Here is a 21,168-nt window from a genome sequence, read left to right as displayed (position 1 = left end):
GTGTAGCATTGGTTGTTGATACGTATATATACATATATATGTGTGTATGTTTGTATATATATATACACGTGTGTGTATATATTTTTGTTTGTTTCTTTGTTTGTGATGCCAGGAATTGAACTCAGGATACATGCCAGTTTCTATACCTTTTTACATTTTATGTGGAAATTACTCTTCAGCATATAGTAATCAATCATTTTGTCATACTGTTTCTACCTGTATTTTGTTAGTAGAAATTAGAATACACACCAAATTTTAAAAATTTCTTTGTTGAAATTTGAATAGATTTTTTTACATATGAAAGAGAAGTTAATCTTTCTAACATTTACACAGAAGTCTTAGTCTTAGTACCAATCATGTTTGTTGTAGTCTTTGTTGTTTTTGTTTTGTTTTGGCTGTGCTCAGGGCTTACTCCTGGCTCTGTACTCGGGGATCACTCCAGATGAGCTCAGGGAAACTTATGGGATATGGCGGGTGGAAACCATGTGGGCTTTGTGCAAGAAAAATGCACTACCTACTGTACTATTGCTCTGGACCCAGTCTTTTCCTTTTTTTAAAATTCAATGCTGTCAAGTTAATTATTAAAAAGCCAAAAAAATTGCCTTAATTATTGTTTTGTTGTTGTTAAATTGCTTTGTTTTAGGTTATAAGGGGTGTGAAAAGGAAAGCAGATACTACTACTCCTACAACTTCAGTAGTGAAAACAAGCAGTGAATCTTCACCAACATTTACAGAAAAAAAATCAGTGAAAATGCCACCTGTAAAAGAAAATGTGCTAGAGAATGTTTTGCCAGATTCTCAGCAACAATGTAAAGTTGTAAAGAATGTTGAAGTAACTGAACAATTAAGGCACTGTAGTGAGATTCTTAAAGAAATGCTTGCAAAGAAACACTTGTCATATGCATGGCCTTTTTACAATCCTGTTGATGTTAATGCTTTAGGACTCCATAACTACTATGATATTGTGAAAAATCCAATGGATCTTGGAACAATCAAGGTAAGTGTTTTGGCTTAAAAAATATATGGTGGCAATCATGTTCGGTCTAGAGTCTACTCTCAGCTCATGGTGTTTCACTAATAAAAATTTAAATAAAATAAAATAAAATAAAATTATTAATAAAAATATTATATGGTTCTCCCAAGCAGTACTCAAAACTTCTGGCAATACTTTCTTGGCAGTGCAGGTCAGATGGTACTCCTGGCTGAAGTCCTTATACATCCTTTTGTATTTGTGGTGCTCATTCTCTAGGCTTTCCATCCCTCCATCCCTCCCTTCCCCACACCTCCTTCCATGCTTCCTCCCACCATCCCTTCCTTCCTTCTTTTAAAAGCATGATTTACAGGGGCTAAAGCAATATACAGTGTGTCGGGTGCTTGCCTTACATAGGGATGACCTGGTATCCATGTACTCCCCCCAGATAATTCCTGAATACAGAGCCAGGAGTAACCCCTGGTCACTGCTGGGTGTGGTTCACACACGTGCGTGCGTGCGCGCACACACACACACACACACACACACACATTTACAAAGTTGTTCATAATACAGTTGTTTCAGGCAATCACCACTAGTGTGAGATTTTCTCCTCCAATATCATTGGTTTCCCACCCACCCCGCAAAGTCTACCCTCTTATCAGGCACAAGAAAATTTATTTCATATTACTTGTTACAAAAGTATGGCAAATGGGTTATATAAAAATAGATTAATAAAAGTCAATTTATTGTATTATATCTCTCTGTGGTGTTTCTAAAGTCACTGAGGATTTACTAAGCTGGTTAGTGCTAGTTAAGCCTTTTGTGTTATTTTTCTTCATTGCACTTGTACGACCTTTTATTTTTTGTGGGGGGTCTCACATACCTGGCTGTGTTGGGGCATGTGGTGTTGGTGAGGGTCTCAGACAGTGGAACTGCTGGTTTCATAGTTGGCACTTGTGATGGCACTTGTGACCAGAGATGAAATCACAGACTCACTCTTGCAAGGCAGGTGCTTTATTTTTTTATTTTTTTTTTATAATTTATTTATTTATTGAATCACTGTGGGAAAAGTTACAGAGCTTTTGGGTTTAGGTCTCAGTCATGTAGATACCAAACACATTTCCCTTTACCAATACTCATTTTTAACCCCGAACCCCAATAGACCCCCACCTCCCACCCCTCCCAATTCTTGTGAGGCAGATGAGTTCTAGTTAATACTCTATCTACTTTGACTAGATAGATTATTTCGATAGAAGATGCACAATTATTGTTTAGAGTTTACGACCCACCCCCCACAATCAGACATGCTGAAACAGCGTTGTGAAATGATTTGCTTTCTACAACTTGGTTTAAGAATAAAATGATGTTGCGTGGCCGCAATAGCGGCCGCGCGGTTTTGAATTTCTGCTATTTTACTTATTGACCCTGGAAGAATTTCTATTAAAAGTTAGCTAGTTAAGAGATTGGTTTCTGTGCCCTGGAGTCGTGGCCGTGCCGGAGAGCCGCTCATGGGGGGCAGCTGGCGACCTCGGTGGGGCGTGGGGGACGGCCCACAAAGCCCCCCTTCCCATGAGGTCCCTGCCGCTCCCGCCAGCCCCGGCTCAAACCTGCTTTCCACAAGGCTCCCGTGCGGCCGCCATCTTTCTTTCCAGAGAGGAGCGGGCGGGCCGGTCAACGCCCTTTCCCCTCCGGGCAGGCTTGGTGGCGCGGTTTAACACAAGTCCATTTGCTTTTCTGCTCCAAGCGGCTGGTTCTCTGTGCTAAGTCCTTGTGCCTCCGGGGCCGTGGCCGTGCCGGAGAGCCGCTCGTGGGGGGCAGCTGGCGACCTCGGTGGGGCGTGGGGGACGGCCCACAAAGCCCCCCTTCCCATGAGGTCCCTAAGGCAGGTGCTTTAGCCATTGAGTCACTTCCCCACTTCCTACTTTTGTTTTTATTCTGTTTTGGGAGCTGGACCCAACAGTGTCCAGGGTTACTCCTTGGTCTTCTTTCAGGGATAAATTATGATGGGCACTCAGGAACCACCGGTGGTGGTCTCACTTGTTTCATCTGTTTACCAGCCTTCCGTATTTTTTTTTTTTGAGTCATCCAGCAGTTTGTAGGATCTTCTTGACTGTTCACTTGCTATTCTTTTTTATGGTGGCTTTCTGATAGTTATTTGACATTCTAGTTCTTTCATTCATTTTATTTGCTAGCTATGTAAAACTATAACCCATGCCAGTACTCTCCCCACAGCCAAGAAGCTCACTGGCCTGCAGCTTTGATCATTCGCTGTGGTAATCTTCCTTGATGAAGGTTTGATGGTTTTCAGGGCATTGCCTGGTTATGTGGGGCAGTTTGGGCAGATGGTATTGGGAGCCACTAGAGCTGTACCTGGTGATTCTCAGGGACTATGTAGTACTTGAGTGCCTCAGTTATAGCAAGAGTACACTCTTGCCATATTGAGACAGCCATTGTTCTCTCTTTTATATAGTTTTATTTATTTTCAAAATGACAAAAGAAATTTTATTGTTGGTTTTTGTATCACACCCAGTGGTGGTCAGGGTTACTTTGGCTCAAACTACAAGGTGGCTCCCAGCAGTGCCCCTGGGAACCACATTTTGCCTCTGACTTGCAAAGCTTCCACATGATCTTATTCAGTAATCTTTCCTTTTCATTCTGGATAGCCTTTTCTTACAGGAGAATTTTGATTTTTAATGTCCATCTTTCCACTGCTTTCCTACTGTGTAAGATTATTTAAAAAACCTGTTTCTTTGCTTTTGAGATTTTGTTCTTGCTCTTTACTTGGAATCCTCCTCTTCTGTTTCTCTGCTTGGCAGAGAAACAGAAAATATGTGGAATTTATCACTTGATCACTTGACTTTTTGTTAATCGTTGATTTGCTCAAGTGGGCGCCAGTAATGTCTCCATTTGTCCCTGTCACGTGCTAGTGTAGCCCAATGGCGTCTGTTCGTTCTAGGAATACGAAGAGCCTCAAACCGATCATTCAGGATCTTGATGAAGAAGTCTGACCATCTGGTAGGTGGACAGCCACGCGGTCTTTTGATGTCCCGTGGAATCCAGTCGGTAACAACTCTAGTCCAAATCTCATTACGTGTCCAGCCCATCTGATTTTTGACGACTTGGCAAACAAGACAGCCTGATTCTTGATCATTGATGGAGGTCGGAACTCCGGATTCTTTCTCTCATTTGATTGAAATGTGATACTCCAAGCATAGCTCTTTCAATTCCTCTTTGGGAGATCTGAATAGCGTCTTCATCCTGTTTGCGTAGGGCCCAGGTCTCTGAGGCGTATGTTAATGCAGGAAGAACAGTGGAATCAAAGAGATGTGCCCGGAGCACGAAGAGGATGAAGAAACCTCAATGAGCTTGGTTATCGTATGGATATGGTTGATGGTGCTGAATCCTTTGCGGAACCCGGCTTGCTTGCATGGTTGTCCTTCATCTAGTGTTCTGCCAACCCTATTCAGGATGACTCAAGTGAACAGCTTGTAGATGACAGACAATAGGCAGATTGGGCGATAGTTGCCAATGTCATGGATGTCTCCCCTCTTGTACAGTCCTGCTGGTTTTCCATTGGGACGGAACCTTGCATTCAGACAGGTAGCAAGTGAAGAGCCGAGCCAGCGTATTGATGAGTACTGACGGCAGGTTCTTCAGGTGTTCAGGTCTGACCTTGTCTGGGTCAGGTGCTGTTCGTTTCTTTACCGACGAAATGGCGTGTCGGATTTCAGAAGGGAGAACATTGGGAACGACATATCCATCCTGTGGAATTTGGTATGTGGGCAGATGGAATTTATCCAAAATATAAAAATACAAAAATGTAATAGAATTTTACCATATCTCATCTAGAGAATGGATATCCATATTGGTATTATATGTATTATATGTGTTTGAATTATAAACAATGTAGTTGCTCAACTGTGTTGTTTTTGAATCTTCTAATTTGTCCCTAACTTAGGGGAAAATGGACAACCAAGAATATAAGGATGCATATGAATTTGCTGCAGATGTTAGATTAATGTTCATGAATTGCTACAAATACAATCCTCCAGATCATGAAATAGTGACAATGGCACGAATGCTCCAAGTGAGTTGATACTTCTGTTTTGTAGTGTGTTTTCTCTGAATAATGGCTTGAAAATTCTGAACCAGAATTGAGTAGATAAAGCATACCATGCCTGTCTTGCCACATAAACACCCTTTACAAGTAGTAAATACAGATTATATATTATACTCCTTTGGGCTAGGGGTTGGGGCACACCCAGTTGTGTATAGGGACCACTCCTGGTGGGTCTCAGAGGACTATATGAGGTACTGGTACTCAGAGGTTAGTAGTGATGGAACTCCGGAAGACCACATGCAAATCAAGTGCCCTACCCAATGTACTAGCTCTCTGGCCACTAAAATAATTACTCTTTTTTTTTTTAATTCTCCACCCCAGCTATTTTTATTATCTATTTGACTTTGTTGCCTGTGATTCTATAAAATGGGGAGTGAGGGAGATTACTATGGACTTAGGGTGTAGAAAGGAATTGTTGGAAAGGAAAGTCCTAACCTTGATATCGGTATTCTAGATCTGTCGCTTTCCCTCACAAAACACAACTTTAGGATGTTAAATGGTGGAGCAAGATTGTTTTTATTGAATGAAATTTACTTAGGAGGATCCTAGGGGAAGGAGGAAGTAAGTTTTTGAGAGAACACAGACTTCTTCAGAGTGGAAAAGCCACAGAGACATAGATACAAGCAAGCAAGATACATTTTTAGAGGAGAATATGGTCCTGATAGAGCAAGCTAGCAAGTAAAAAGACATAGTAAGGTATATGTTCAAGAGAGAACATAAGCTTGAAGGAGCAAGCTGAAATTATACTCTTTTTTTTTTAATGGGGCCATATTTAGCAGTGCTCAGGAAGCAGTACTCGTGGCAGTACTCCTTGGGTCTGCTCTGTGCCAGAGAAATGCCTTAATCCCTGTGAGCTCTCTTTAGCCCCTGTAAACTACACTCTTGAAGCTGTGGAATTTGTTGGCTTGTTTGTTTTTTAAGGTATATCATTTGGCAGCAAATTTTATAGTGAGGTTTCCCTTTATATATATGATATTGGAGAAATATGAGTAAAGAGGGATCAGTCAGTTCGTCAGATAGGACTTCCTGATGCCCAGGTCCCACTGAAGGGAAGGCTCAAGGACGTGAGTCTGAGCCACTGGGAGAAAGTTAAAATAATGCTTCAACCACAGAGTAAGTGTAAAGAAGTCTCCCATGGGACTAGAGAGGTCTCTCTTACTGGGAAAGGGGATAAGAGTTCCTAAGGTAGCTGGGCAGGAAGTAAGAATCTCTCATTTCTTCCAGTAAATAATATTGTGGTGTATTTAGGACCACAACCTGCAGTGCCCAGGCTACATCCCGCTCTCTGCTCAGAAGTGACCACCTGCTGTGCTTATGTGGTGCTGGAAATTTTGGGGTCAGCGGGGTGCAAGACGAGATTTAACCCCTGTACTATACCTCTCGCCTATTTTCTCCATTTTTATTTATTTTTACCTAGTTAATTTGGTTTTGGGACCACGTCCAATGGTGCTCAGGGCTTATTCCTGGCTCTGTGCTCAAGGATAACTCCTGGCGGGGTTCAGGGGAGCATATGGGCAAGGCAAGCACCTAAATCATTGTATTATCTCTACAGCCCAATCCCCCATATTATAGAAATATAATTGATGTATGGCATTGTGTAAGTTTGAGTTATATATATGTATATATATATGTATTTGCAAAATGATCACCATAGGAAGGAATTCTTATCAAAATATGACACTGAAATGTACTTTTTTGCTAAAAGGTGTTACTACTGTATTACATCAGTAATGCAAACACTAAAATACTCTAATCTTCCATTATAGGACGTTTTTGAAATGCATTTTGCAAAGATCCCTGATGAACCTGTTGAAAGCATGCCTGTATGTTACATCAAAACAGAAAGCACAAAACCCCTTGGTAAAGAAAGTAGTAGTGGAGCTTCCTCTGAAGAGAATTCTTCTGGTGACTCTGAAGATGAACGAGTTAGGCGTCTTACAAAGCTTCAGGAACAGGTAGTTGATTGTATTGGTAGATTTTATATTTCTATGAGCTACTGCTTATTATTTATAAAATCATTTTTTGTAAAATCATTTTTTTGTAGATTAAAAGCTATAAGGGGTCAAAGAGATAGTAAAGTGGGTAGGGTACTTGCCTTGCATGTAGCTGTCCCAGGTTCGATTCCCCAGCATCCCATATAGTCCCTGAGCACCAACAGGAGTGACTCCTCAGTGCAGACCCAAGAGTAATCCCTGAGCACTGCTGAGTGTGACAGATTGAAAGAAAGAAAGAAAGAAAGAAAGAAAGAAAGAAAGAAAGAAAGAAAGAAAGAGAGAGAGAGAGAGAACCCATTCTATCATTTAGCATTTAAAAAGATCTGCATATCTTAAACTTTTTTTATTCTAGCTGGCTAAAGTGAGTTGACTCAATGAAATGATTCCATGACTTAATCAAATAGTTTGTGAATAATGTCTTTATTAAACATTTGATATCTTTTATGACAAAATGTTAACCTGCCCTAAATCCAAGCCAAGAAAATCAGTGACTAAAACCATGACCACCTGGAAGGCTTAATTATTATTGTCTGTTTTTAGGTTACTATTTAGACTTACAGCCTACAAACATATACTAATTTTGTAATGTAAAGCATGTTTTTGAAAGCAGTGATTTTTGAAATAAGGAATCCAAAGGAAATAAAATTAATTTCATAAAGGATATTTCGCTTTTGAGTGCCTTCCTGATTTACTGATGTTTTTCAGTTGTTCAGAGCCATGAAAGGTTAAAGAATTTTTTTTTTCCAGCTTAAAGCTGTTCACCAACAACTGCAGGTTCTGTCACAGGGACCTTTCCGTAAGCTGAAGAAAAGGAATGAGAAGTGTAAAAGGGAAAAGAAAAAGGAAAAGGTTAATAACAGACCTGAAAATCCAAGAAAAAAGTTTAAGCAAATGAAAGTAAAGGAAAAGCCCAAGATCAAGTAAGCATCTTTTATGATGCCTGAGTAAAACCATAACATGTGAAAAATAAAGTTGACTAAATTTAGCTTTTATTCTAGTCCACCAAAGAAGAGGAAACAGCAGGTCCCTGCTCCGAAAACTGAAAATGAAGATAATGCAAAACCTATGAACTATGACGAGAAAAGGCAGTTAAGTCTGGATATAAACAAACTCCCCGGAGAAAAACTTGGTCGAATTGTTCACATAATACAATCAAGAGAGACTTCTCTGAGGAATTCCAGTCCTGATGAGATCGAGATAGACTTTGAAACTCTGAAAGCATCCACACTAAGAGAACTAGAAAAATACGTTGCTGCCTGTCTAAGAAAAAGACCCCTGAAACCTCGTGGTGTGTATTTCTGGAAATTATTAAAATCAAACAGGTGTTTATGTATGTATGGATTGTGTTAACTCTTTTATCCCCTCAATCACACAGGCAAGCAAATAACGAAATCCAAAGAGGAACTGTTTTCACAGAAAAAACAGGAGCTGGAAAAGCGATTGCTGGATGTCAATAATCGGTTAAATTCTGGAAAAAGACCAACAAAATGTAGGTGTCAGTTTTGAAATGTTCCTGAGACTGTTTCATTTGATGGGCACCTAATGCATCTCTGTTGTGTAGGTGAGAAACCACAGCCAGTCAAGACTGTTCAGAGTGGGTCCCGACTGAGCGAAAGCAGCAGCAGTAGCAGCAGCAGCAGCAGCAGCAGCAGCAGCAGCAGCTCCTCAGAGTCTGGAAGTAGCAGCAGTGACTCAAGTTCCTCTGACAGCAGCGATTCTGAATCAGGTTAGCTGACTCATTGCATGTGCTTCTTTTGGTGGGAAATACCTTTTTCTTATAACATCGAGACTTAGATTTTTTTTTTAAATGTATTTGCTGCTCACCGGAACATATGGTTTGGATGTCACACTTATTATCTAATTACATGTTAAATCTTGCTATTTTCCTTAAAAGAGAAATTGTATAAAATGAAACTTCATATTAAACATTTGTAATTTACAGAGTTATGTTTGGAAATAAATTCCCAGAAGGTGGATAGTGTCTTCAGATAGAATAGCAGAACCAAAAACCATAGTGCATCAAGTAAATACCAGTTTGAAGGCGATCTTTTTACTCAGCTCTCCAAGATGCAGCAAGTCTCTCCTCTGTTGCAAAGTGTGTCCTATTGTGACACAATTTCTGAAAAATAATCATTTTGAGTAAAAAAGAAAAACAGTTTGGCAAGGGTGGCAGTGATAGTACAATGGGTAAGGCACTGTCTTGCATGTGTCCTATCCAGGTTTGATCCTGGCACCCCATATGGGCCCCCAAGCCCCTCCAGGGCCATGAGTACGCCCTGAGCACCACTGGGTGTGGCCCCAAAATAAAAAAAAAAGGAAACCAGTCTGCCCAGAAAATGTATAAAGCAAAAATTTTCATTTCCCTAATTTCTTCATTATAGAATATTTTCCTCAGTTTGTAGAAGACTACACATCAAATTCAGATTCTTAGTCATACTAAAATACCACATTACCTTGTAGCTCATCACCAGCTGTATCAAGCTAGTATTTTCTTTGTGCTCTTTATTAATACTTATGTAGTTGTCAATCACTGCCCTAGGGATACTGACTTGGCAGTGGCATTTTGTCATTATTCATTGAAAGGTAAATTCAGGATTATGTACTCTTTTTGTGTAAAATTTACTTTTTAAAAGATGGGGTATTTTTTGTTTGTAATAAAAGTCAGGTTTTTCTTCTTACCAAAAAACAAACAAACAAAAAGCCCACACAGAGTACCGTCCCAACATAAATTCTTCCATTTCTAAAATACCCTTATTTCAGCCTGATAATAAGAGTCTGCTGTCTTACAGCACATTTTATTTCACTTTTGGTTCTGTTTAACTTGCATTAATGTGCTGGTTACTGCATTTTGTTTTGTTTTTATAGTTATTCAGTATATAGTAGTAAATGTTTTTGTTAGAATAAACAGGATTTTTACATTTGTTGAAATTTGTCATATAAGAAAAAATTAAATTTAGGGCTCTGATATATATATATTACTTTCTTATTTTAACATTTAAGCATAAAAATACTGGAAAGTCTCAAACTGCATTTAGTATTTAAAATTGTAATTAGCATTTGTAATCTTATCTAATAAAGCATTTGTGGTCTAATAAGTTAGAGCACTTTGTCTTTTGTTTGTAGGATAAAATTTATGTTGAAACTGTTAGTTTGAATTATCTAATTGCATATTGACTACTGATCAGAAAATGCCTTCAGTATTAGAAGAAAACTAACATATAAAAGAGTGCTTCACCAAAGTACCCTGATTCTAATTTGAATTATCAGTTCCTTATAGAACTCTTAATTCACAAAGCATTTTTTACAGACTGACATTCTTGTTTAATGTCATCTTTATCTAGTAATACACTTTTTAAAAACATATAATCAAAATAAAAATAAGATTTTTATATTTCAGCCATCATTATGGTTAGTGTTAACACTAAGATCAGTTGTATGAGTTGTTTATCTTTAAATTTTTAATCATTTTTGTAAACATACTGTCCTTTCATTGTGAAAAACACTGTACATTATAAATTTTTGGATGCAATGCCTATAATAATGAGGGAAAATATAATTATATTTTTATTAATAAAATAAATTAATAATTGGAGCAATAGGGTCTTTTGTCCTAACCATCAACTTCATTTGTATTGGTTAAAATGCTATAAGTAATAATTTATAATTTTTCCTGGTATTTGTTGGGGATCAAATTCAGGGCTTGTTACTTGCAAAGCATATGCTACATCAATGAAGCCAAAGCATATAATTTCCGGTGTGTAAATGAGTCATGTTTAATTTCTGGAAAACAACTATAAGAAAACTTTCAAATGAAAAAATTGTGTGTAGATTGTGAAATGTAACTGAATCAGGCCATATCAACAACATTATAAAAATGAGTAAAGCATCTACCACTCTTAATTATGCACATGAGATTCTCAAGGAGGATGTTTCAAATCCTAAATCTCAATTTTAGAGTATGAAGATTGGAACCACTTGATAAAACAGAAAATTAGGCATATTAGCAATGATGTTATATCAATAAAAATTAACTGACAATTTAAAAATTGTAGCTTTAAAATTATCCAGAACTGAAGTGCAGAGTTAGAATATTTTGATTTCCTGAACTCCAATTTATGAAGCATTTTTTTAAAAATTAAATCACCATGAGATACATGAAGCTTTTAAGATACATGTCACTGTAATTTTATTTCTTCAGAATAAGTAGAAAAAAATTTTTGAAACTTTGGGGGAGGGAGGCACACCCAACGGTGCTCAGGGATTACTCCTAGCTGGGTTCTGGAGACCATATGGGATGCTAGAAATTGAACTCTGGTCAGCCAAATGGAAGGTATGTGCCCTGCCTGCCTTATTATCACTGTGTTTTTGGTCAGATTTGGGGGCCGAGGAATAAACCCTGGTCAGCCATGTGCAAGGCAAACATTTGCCTTATCTACTGTACTAACTCTCTGGTCCTATATAAAAATCATTTAATTAATTTTTATAATTTATAATTCTATAAATTATAATTATAAGTTATAATTTTATAAATTATAATTATAAATTATAATTTTATGAATTATAATTATAAATTATAATTTATAATTTTATAAATTATAATTTATAATTATCAGGGACAAAGCTTTAAATTAGCTTTTAAAAGTTCCTTATATTATTGACTTTTAGGGTCCTTATAGTTTACTTGTATTATGAATTGGTCTCTTACTGCTATATTATTTCGTGTTGGCCAAAATGTTTTAACTGTAGCATCTATGAAATCAAGCATTTATAGATTGAAAATAGTTAAGGGCTGTTTAGTCTCTGATAGTTATGTAATTATCTTTTATGTATTCTCAAACCTCTAATAACTTTTGAAAATACAGGTTTAATTCTGTTTTGTTTAAAAAAGAAGTGATTTAAGTAAATAGCAGAAATGATTTTCAAGGAAGTTTACTTGAAAACTCTTTATCAATTTTGAACATATAAAGTCAGTTTGAAGTTAGTATTATTTTTAAATTCCAACTCTGAAAAATAAAAAATTGTGGGCTCAAGCAGTAATTACTTGCAAATACCAGTGTGTTTTGATTTTATCATTTAAATTATCTTCCTGAACTAACATCAGCACAAATGAATTGTTAGGTATAGATAAATTAAGAATTTATTAAACATTGTTATAAAGGTTTTCATAAACACCAAAGTATTATTAAATGTCAAAGATGTAAATGAGCTTTGATAATAAAATGAAATCTAGATACATATCGCTATATTAACTACATCAGTTATTTTCAGTTTTTTTATGTTTTTGACAATTGAAGATCACTGAGCTGGACTGTGCTCATATATACACAATAGGTATTAAGAAAACTTTCTAATGCTGTGACTAGCTTGAGGGATTTGGAGGGAGGACTACAGTAAGAGAAACAAACGAACTAGCTTGTCTGTGATAGTGGTTTTGATGGACACCTTCAAGAACTGTCTCAGATAGTGAAATAGAATTTTTTTAAGAATGCTGCATAAATAATTACTTTTTCATGCCAGGACCAAACCTGAGGTCTCATGATACTGAGTTTTATACCCGACTACATGTTTATAATTTTCATTGTGAACAGTTAGATATAAAGAAAATTGGTGCAAATGCCCTTAATTCTGTTCCTGGTTAAGACAAAGTGAATTTATCACTTCATCCATTGAACTTTTTGCTTTTATTTTATTTTTTGGGGGGGGTATCACATCGGCGATACACAGAGGTTACTCCTGGCTCATGCACTTAGGAATTACTCCTGGCAGTGCTCGGGGAACCATATGGGATGCTGGGAATCAAACCTGTGTTGGCCGTGTGCAAGGCAAACACCCTACTCACTCTGCTATCGCTTCAGCCCACTTTTTGCCTTTTTAAAAAAAAAATTTATTTATTGAATCACTGTGAGAACAGTTACAAAGCTTTCAGGTTTAAGTCTGGGTCATACAATAATCAAACACCCATCCATCCCTTCACCAGTGCATATTTACCACCACTTTTTGCTTTTATTGGCATTAATAAAATACTCAGAGAATGACATGGCCTGCCTGTCTGCCTTCCTCCTTTCCTCCAGCATTTATAAGACCAGACCTAGGTAGGTAATGAACTAGAGCACATGAATGTGAATATTTTAGCCTGGACATGATGTTTCTTCTTAAAACTTTTATTTGTTTTGGGTGATTTCACATATGAATAAAATAACAATTTCTGTTTGTATTTTATTTATCTTTTCCTTTTTGGGTCACATGCAGTGATGCATAGGGGTTACTCCTGGCTCATGCACTCAGGAATTACTCCTGGCAGTGCTCGGGGGACCACATGGGATGCTGGGAATTGAACCTGGGTCCAGCTGCCGTGCAAGGCAAACGCCCTACCTGCTGTGCTATTGCTCCAGCCCCACAATTTCTGTTTTTAATACTACAATTAGGTCTTCCATGGCAGTAACAGGGGCTTGTTTTTACATGCAAAGGTGAAGAAACAAACTTTGTTTTGTTTCACTTTTTAATTGAAGGTAGTTTAGTAAATGTTAGAAGTATCAGATGAATTTTGGAGTAATTTTTGTGGTTCAAGCTAGCAAGTTTAAAAGAATTAAAATTCATTAAAAAGTTTAGAACCTTTGTAGTTTCTCATCAACCAGAGTGTTTTTAAAACAATAGAAGTATAAATTCATGGATAAATTCAAGGATACAGACTTGATTAAAAAATTGTATGTATTTAAGTCTATAATCGCATCTCAAGTCTTAGAAATAATGATACATTTTGTCTGTATTTAAAATTTTTCTGTTCAAAATATATTTTTCTGAATAAACAGCCTCTCTCATATATTAACCTAACACTACACTACACTCACCTGTAAAACTTCTGAATGTCTAAATCTGAGTGGCACCAAATATATGTAGAATTAATACCATCCCAGGTGATTATGATGTTTTTAGAGCCATTGGATCTAGGTTTGATTTTGTTGGCTGCTTTCTTACTAGTTGAAATGACCTTGGAAAAAGAAATGTTGACTTATAATGACTTTTTCTGTATTAAAATAAGTTTTAAACACTTCTAGTTAAAAAAAATTACTTCACTTTTATAAGTAGAACTGAACTTAGGTAAGAAGTCTAGAGATGCTTTTTGTCCTATATAATGAGGCCAAATGAGGTTGTGACTTTCCCACCCCTTATGCTCTATAATGAAAATTTGATTTGTTTTTCTGAATTAAGAAATTTTAGAAATCTTTTCTGTTATAATATGCTATTCTGCTTTTACATTTGGAATTATGTTTCTACCCCGCTTATCCAGTTTTTTTTTAAAGTTCACTTGCGAGTTTTCAGTATTTCTGGAATATTGTCTCAGTCCTTTGTTAGATAATAGCTATTAAACAGTATAATACCTGATTCCAGCTCTCTCCTATCTCTGTCTCTCCTTGTTCAAGAAAAATTGACCCGTTGGTCAAAGATTTATAATGAGGGGCCTGAAGTGATAATATATGTAATAGGGTGCTAGCCTTGCATGCAGTCGATCTATGTTCCATCCCAGGCAATCCATGTCCCCTGAGCCCTATCAGAAGTGATCCTTGAGTGCAGAGCCTGGAGTAAGCCCTGAACATAAATCCAGTGTGGCCCCAAAACAAACAACAAACTATATTGAGATTTTTAGAAAGATACGAAAATGGAACATTTACTGGTGCATGATGTGCATTTTTAGCAGTTTACGTGTATTATCCAATTTGACACTCATAAGGTAGGTACACTTAGTTGACAAGTACATGTTTCACTATAGTGTTCGGTTTCATTAATGTTCACTAAACCAAGTAGGGTTTCTTCACTGGTTGAAATGGGATCTTAATGTTCGTAACAAAAAATATTTATGTTTGATTTTTAATTTCAAAGATCAGGAACTTATAGATCCACAGAAATGTGCAGTTTTATTTTACACTGTTCTTGGAAAGTCAGCCTTGAACAAGGAGAAGCACGCTGTATAGTAATGAGATCATTATTCGTCTCACTCAATTCATCTGTCTTTAAATGATAAGACTTTTATGGGATATACTATAGGGCAGCTCAGATCATTTTTAAAATTTAAAAATTATGTGCCTTTTGGTAATATTTTTATATTTGAGGTGCTAATTTAAAAAATTTGAATTTTATGTCAAAATTAAGATAATGCCTTGAAATTAGCAAAACACTAACATGGTTTTCCATATTTTAGTTATACTTATGAGTTTTTAATCATGTTTTTGATAATATTTGAATAGTCAAGATGTATATATGTGCATGTGTTATATGGTCATAATAAAATGTTTTTTATTCAAATATAAAAATTATAATTTCTTCTCTAAATATGAAACCTGAATCTATATCCTCAGTCTTGTAATCTGTTGCCTTCCCTTCCCTTTCCACCTAACCTTCAACACTTAAGTAATACTTAGTGGCGTGACATTAAGATGGTTTATGCCATTTTAAAGACTTTAATTCTTTAAAGCATGTCATTGACATTTAGCAATTTTAACAATGTCCAGCATCAAACATTAGGAGAGGAAAGAACAGTAACACATCCAGTGGAAACTGATGGCATTTCAGGAAGCAGAAGGTAATTATGACAATTAGATTGTTTTAAGTTTGACTATTTGGTGTTGGCCAGCCTTGGTACCCTGGAGCAAATAATGCTCAGGTGGTTCATGAGAATTGTCCTGGAGAGCTGGGTAAAGGCATTAAACAACCAGTGTGGTGCATTTTCCATACTGAAATTGTGGCTGGTGGAATAGCACCCATGTTCAGTTACAGGATAACACAAGGGGAAATTCTTAGCACCCTGACAGGGCTCTCTTTTTATATCTACTTATATTGCCAGAATTCTCTTTTAACATATTTTTATCGGAAATACCATAAAATCATCCATTGCTGTTTAGTTGATATTGCCAAATTTTTTGGAAGTAAACAGAGTATTAGTGGGGATCTTTATAGTTAATGCTTAGCAAGAAAAACTGACTTTACAGGAATCAGATAGCTTCACTTTTAATTTAAAACTTTATCTTATACTCTGGCTCAACCCGGGTTTGATTCCCAGAACTACATATGGTCCTGTGAGCCCTGCCAAAAAGAATGATCCCTGAGCCAACAGGAAGTCGTGAGCACTGCCAGGTGTGCCTCAACCCCCAAAAAAGTGTATCCTCCCAGATAAATGGTATACCCTTTAATCTTAGTAAATTCTAAATTATCAATTTATTAATTAAGCCTCTACTGGCTATTATGGCTACTTGGTCAAAGAAGATTTAGTACTGCTTGTTTAAAACATTATCTCTGTTCTTGTAGCTTTTTCTATTTTAAGCTATTGCTTACAAAAGGTCTTTACTGTGAAGTAACTTAATCATTTTTACCTAAATCAAATGATAGTTTGTGAGTGGGTATTTATTTCATTATGTAGAAAAAAAAACCCATTTAAAAGCAAGTGTCCTTTAGAACACTTTTTCTAATTCTAAGAGGGAAAAACCTGGTAACTTTTAAGAATTTCTTGACTCGAGATGAGTATTAAAGACAGTTTCTTAGTGTTTTTTTTTCTAATAAGAAACAGGTGTAATTTAGATGGTAATTTTTAAGCTGGCAAATATAAAAATGTTTGTCTGCATACATTTGCAGAAAGGCTTCCTATATTTACTGAAGTAAAGCAGAGTGATTCACCTTCTAAAGAGAAAGGAAAGGTAAATATTTCTTCATTTTTTTTAACCTTACAATTTTAAAACCATATATTATATAACTTGTTATACCTTTATCTTCCCTCTCTCTGCTCCTTGTTTTGGTGATTGTTGAGAGACTGCGGCTGGTGCTGAGGCTCCCACACTCACCTCATGGCTTGGCTATGATCACACATATTCACAGTTGTGGAGCTTGCACTCATTTCAGTTGTGATGTGTGGGTGCATTCTGGTCACTGGTGTCATACCTGTGCTTTCTGAAGTCGGGGGTGGGGGTCTGGATTCACTCTTTTATTTTGTCTTTTTGGCAGGTGGTGGAGTCGTTACTCCTGGCTCTGCACTCAGGAATTACTCCTGGCAGTGCTTAGGGGACCATATGGGATTCCAGGGAATGAACCTGGGTCAACTATGTATAAGGCAAATGCCTGCCCCCTGTGCTATTGCTCCAGGCAGTGGATTCACTCTTGACCACAGTGCTCTTACATCTTTGCATTGTGCTGGTCAGGAACTCAAACCTACTTTACTGTTAGTGCTCACACACTCCTGGATGTGCATTGGAGAACACACACACACACACACACACACACACTCACACACACACACTCACACACACACCTCTGCACTGCCAAGGGGTCCCAGGTCCAAGACAGCAGGGTCAATCAGACCCAAGATTAGCACAGGCATGTTGGCACCAGAATCTCACTCATGGCCTCATCCTCCCAAGGCAGCACTTGTAGCTGCTGAGTCATCTCCTACGGACTTGGTTTAGCTAGCTAGCTTGCTTGCTTACTAGGTTTCTCTCTCTCTCTCTCTCTCTCTCTCTCTCTCTCTCTCTCTCTCTCTCCCTCTCACTCTCTCTCTCTATATATATATATGTATATATCTCCCTCTCTTTTTTTTTTATAAATTTCTTATTTAAAAAACTCTGATTTACAAAATTATTGATAGTTGCATTTAGGCAGGTTATAGCTTGCTTTAAAGTTTTTCTTTTATTTACATGGGAAGAATAATCACTCTTCAATTTGTCAGTTAAATATTCAAAGATTGCTACCTAAGAGGAATATAGAACATTGTCACTACATTTTCCTGATAAGATACAACCACTGTATAAATCAATCAGATGAACAGAACTAATTACAAATTGTTCTTCCTTAGCTTTGGGAATCTAAAGAGAGGGGATGGCCTTGCTCTATTCATGGACCCAGAGTAGAATGTGCACAGCAATGTGGAATTTCTTTTTAAAAAGGCAGTAAGCGAATGACAGGGTTTCTAAAGCTTATAATTACCAACTAATTTTAGCACATCAATATTGGTAAAGGTAAAGGCCCTCCCATTGATCGTCGATTTGTTCGAGCGGGCCCAGTAACGTCTCCATTGGAGACTTTGTTGTTACTGTGTCTGGCATATCGAATACTCTCGGTAGCTTGTCGGGCTCTCCGAGAGGGGGGGAGGAATCGAACTCCGGTCGGCCATGTTGGCCGCTTGTAAGGCGAACGCCCTACCCGCTGTGCTATCGCTCCAGCCCTCGGCACATCAATATTGGAATAGTAATTGACCTGATTTGAAAAGATAGAAGCTATTCTATCTTATTACTAATTAAGATTGTTATTCTCATATAAAACTTTGAACCTTTGTTATCAAATATAAAATACAGTAAATTTATTTAACAGCACCTAGTTAAGGTTAGGGGAATGCAATATAGCATTGTCTTGAAGGAGTTTTAAGTTGTGAGAAGAAATACAATCACATTAAAAGGTTATATGATTGCTGTAATAACGTTCATAATTGACAAAATTAAAATGAATATATATGCTGCCTAAAGGAAAGAGAATGCTTAAAACGAATTCTCAATTACAGAGAAAGGGAAGATAATGGTTAGTATATTTATAGAAGAAATAGGAAGTAGGGACTTTTTATTTCCCCCACAGGGTCAGCCTCATTCACTGCATGCTTCTTAAACCCCATATTCTCTCCTAGTCTAAGTATACACTTTTTTCTTTTCTTTTTAGCTCTTATTTAGGTATTATGCTTTTACAATACTGTTAATTGAGCTTCAGTATATAATGTTCCAACACCAAATCACACCTGAGTGTCAGCATCCCTTTACCCTCACCAATTGTCCATGGCAAACTCAGTTTTGTAGTCTGATTCTATGGTTCTGTTACCAGTGGTTATTTTTTTTTAACTTCTTTACAATTTTTCTTTATATTCCACATGAGAGATTATTCTGTATTTGTCCCTCTTCTGACTGACTCCACTCAGCACCATACCTTCTAGTTCCATCCACATAGAGGTGAATTGCAAGATTTCATCTTTACCTATAGCTAAGTGGTATTCCTTGATTTATATACCAGTTTCTTAACCAGTCATCTGTTCTTCTTTTTTTAAAGAAGTGTTAGAATAATACAGGCAGAAAGTAAAATAAACACAGAAGGTACCTTTGGATAAATATGGCTATAGAGGTTATTTGAAGTGTTTAGGTAGCTTGGAGATATAATTTGGAGATTTTTTGACGACTAGAAGTATTGGCCTTTCATTTGGAAGCAAAAGTGAGCTGTTAAGGACCTCTGAGTAGGAAGAAATACAGATAGGTAGTCTACCTTACCACAATATTAGTGCATCAGAAATTTGTAAACCTTTGAAGGCACTTCAGAAGCAGTCTCAATAAATTGTAAGTAAAATACTGTATTTTTTTTTAATTTTCACAACTGGCTCATTCTTTAATATTGCAACCCGTCATTTGAACAAACCTCCAGGTTGCCTGAGAATTAGCTAGCATTTTAAAGACGCTGCAGTAAATTCTCACAAGTAAATTCTCTTTGTTAATCCAAGTGGTCATAGTTATTTTTTTAAATTTTTTTTTTATTAGTGAAACACCATGAGGTACAGTTATAGACTTATAAATTTTTGTGCTTGGGTTTCAGTTATACAATGATCAAGTGCCCATCCTCCACCACCATACTGTATTCTCAGTTTTGTTCACTGACAATACCATTTATCATAAAAATAAAAGATGTATACATTTATATGATGATGAATAAATATATTTTTATATATTTATATAATAGTAAAGAAGATGCATTTCAGTTATTTTTGCTAGATAAATACTTCTATATCATTTAAGTTAGCATAGGCTTTCATATGTTTGTTTTATCTATTCACTGTAAACATTCTTGCTAACCATTTCATTAGGCAAAGGAGGAGGAAAACTGTCGTATTCATCTCTCTTCTAACTTAGAGCTTAGTTGATAAGGTACCAGGGCTTTGGTGCTTTAATTTGGCTTACCACTAAATAGATGCAAACTTGTAGGTAATTTCCTTTAATTATTTCTAAGTCCTGTTGTAAACTCTGAGTGAGGCTAAATCATAGAATTATTATAGGAATTAAAGAACTAAGGACTTATAAAGACTGGTGCCTCACACAGTAACATAAAACTAAAATACATAAGTTAATTAGCTGCATACAACCATCTTTATAAAATAGTTATGGAATAAATTTATTACTATCTTATGGATCAACCATCATGTAATTTTTTTAAGTCAGTCTCCCCTATATCTATAATTTAGTAAGGAAAAGGGAGTAAAGTATGGGACCTCATCTTTAGATTTGGTATTGTAACATTAATTTTCATTTCAGTAGGTCACAGAAAAGCATTTGATAATAAATAGTACATTTTTTTAAAAATTAGTCATCATGAATTATGAAGATTTTTATAATTTGGTTTCAGGCATACAATGTCCAACACCAGTCCCATCACCAGTGTCCATTTTCTTCCACCAGTGTCCCCAGTTTCCTTCCCATTCACCAGCTTGCCTCTATGAGAGACATTTGTTTTTTAAATATAAATTTTTGGGCACTATGGTTTATCATACTGTTACTGATAGGGTTTCATCTATAACACTTCATCAGCTCTCAGCACTCTGTCCTTCTCCCAGATGACCACTTTCCTCCACTTTTGTCATGGTGTTCTCTTCCCTAACCTACACACACACATACACTACACACACACACACACACACACACACACACACACACACACACACACACCACACACACCAGCCTACCATGGCAGGCTTCCTATAGAAGTTCTCGGGGCCAGAGTGTTAGCACAGAGGGTAGGGCGTTTGCCCTGCACATGACCAACTCATGTTCGATCCCCAGCATTCCATATGGTCCCCTGAGTACCACCAGGAGTATTTCCTGAGTGCAGAGCCAGGAGGAACCCCTGAGTATCGCTGGGTGTGACCCAAAAAGCCCCCCAAAAAAGACCAGTTCTCATGTTTTAACTGAGTGCTGGGCAGAAACACTTAGAGTCTATGATACAGTTGAACTAACACATATAAGTCTGTGATCTGGAAAGATCTTTGACTTTGACTAATCCTCTTTATTAGGTATATGATA

General features: G+C 36.9%; 1 protein-coding gene across 1 annotated transcript in view; it reads left to right on the top strand.

Moving 5' to 3' along the window:
• Positions 1 to 21,168, top strand: part of BRDT (bromodomain testis associated) — a 60,413-nt gene that overhangs the window by 8,456 nt on the left and 30,789 nt on the right. The window contains exons 5-12 of the mRNA XM_056123366.1: positions 644 to 997; positions 4,932 to 5,060; positions 6,860 to 7,048; positions 7,835 to 8,007; positions 8,086 to 8,375; positions 8,463 to 8,576; positions 8,649 to 8,813; positions 16,712 to 16,773. Of these exons, the coding sequence (XP_055979341.1) occupies positions 644 to 997; positions 4,932 to 5,060; positions 6,860 to 7,048; positions 7,835 to 8,007; positions 8,086 to 8,375; positions 8,463 to 8,576; positions 8,649 to 8,813; positions 16,712 to 16,773 (1,476 nt within the window). The remainder of the gene's footprint in view (positions 1 to 643; positions 998 to 4,931; positions 5,061 to 6,859; positions 7,049 to 7,834; positions 8,008 to 8,085; positions 8,376 to 8,462; positions 8,577 to 8,648; positions 8,814 to 16,711; positions 16,774 to 21,168) is intronic.

Source organism: Sorex fumeus, unplaced genomic scaffold (genome assembly GCF_029834395.1).
Source record: "Sorex fumeus unplaced genomic scaffold, SorFum_2.1 ptg000047l, whole genome shotgun sequence".
In the NCBI taxonomy this organism is placed as follows: domain Eukaryota; kingdom Metazoa; phylum Chordata; class Mammalia; order Eulipotyphla; family Soricidae; genus Sorex; species Sorex fumeus.
Note: the sequence above shows the minus strand (reverse complement) of the source record. Positions and strands in the feature narration are given on the sequence as shown.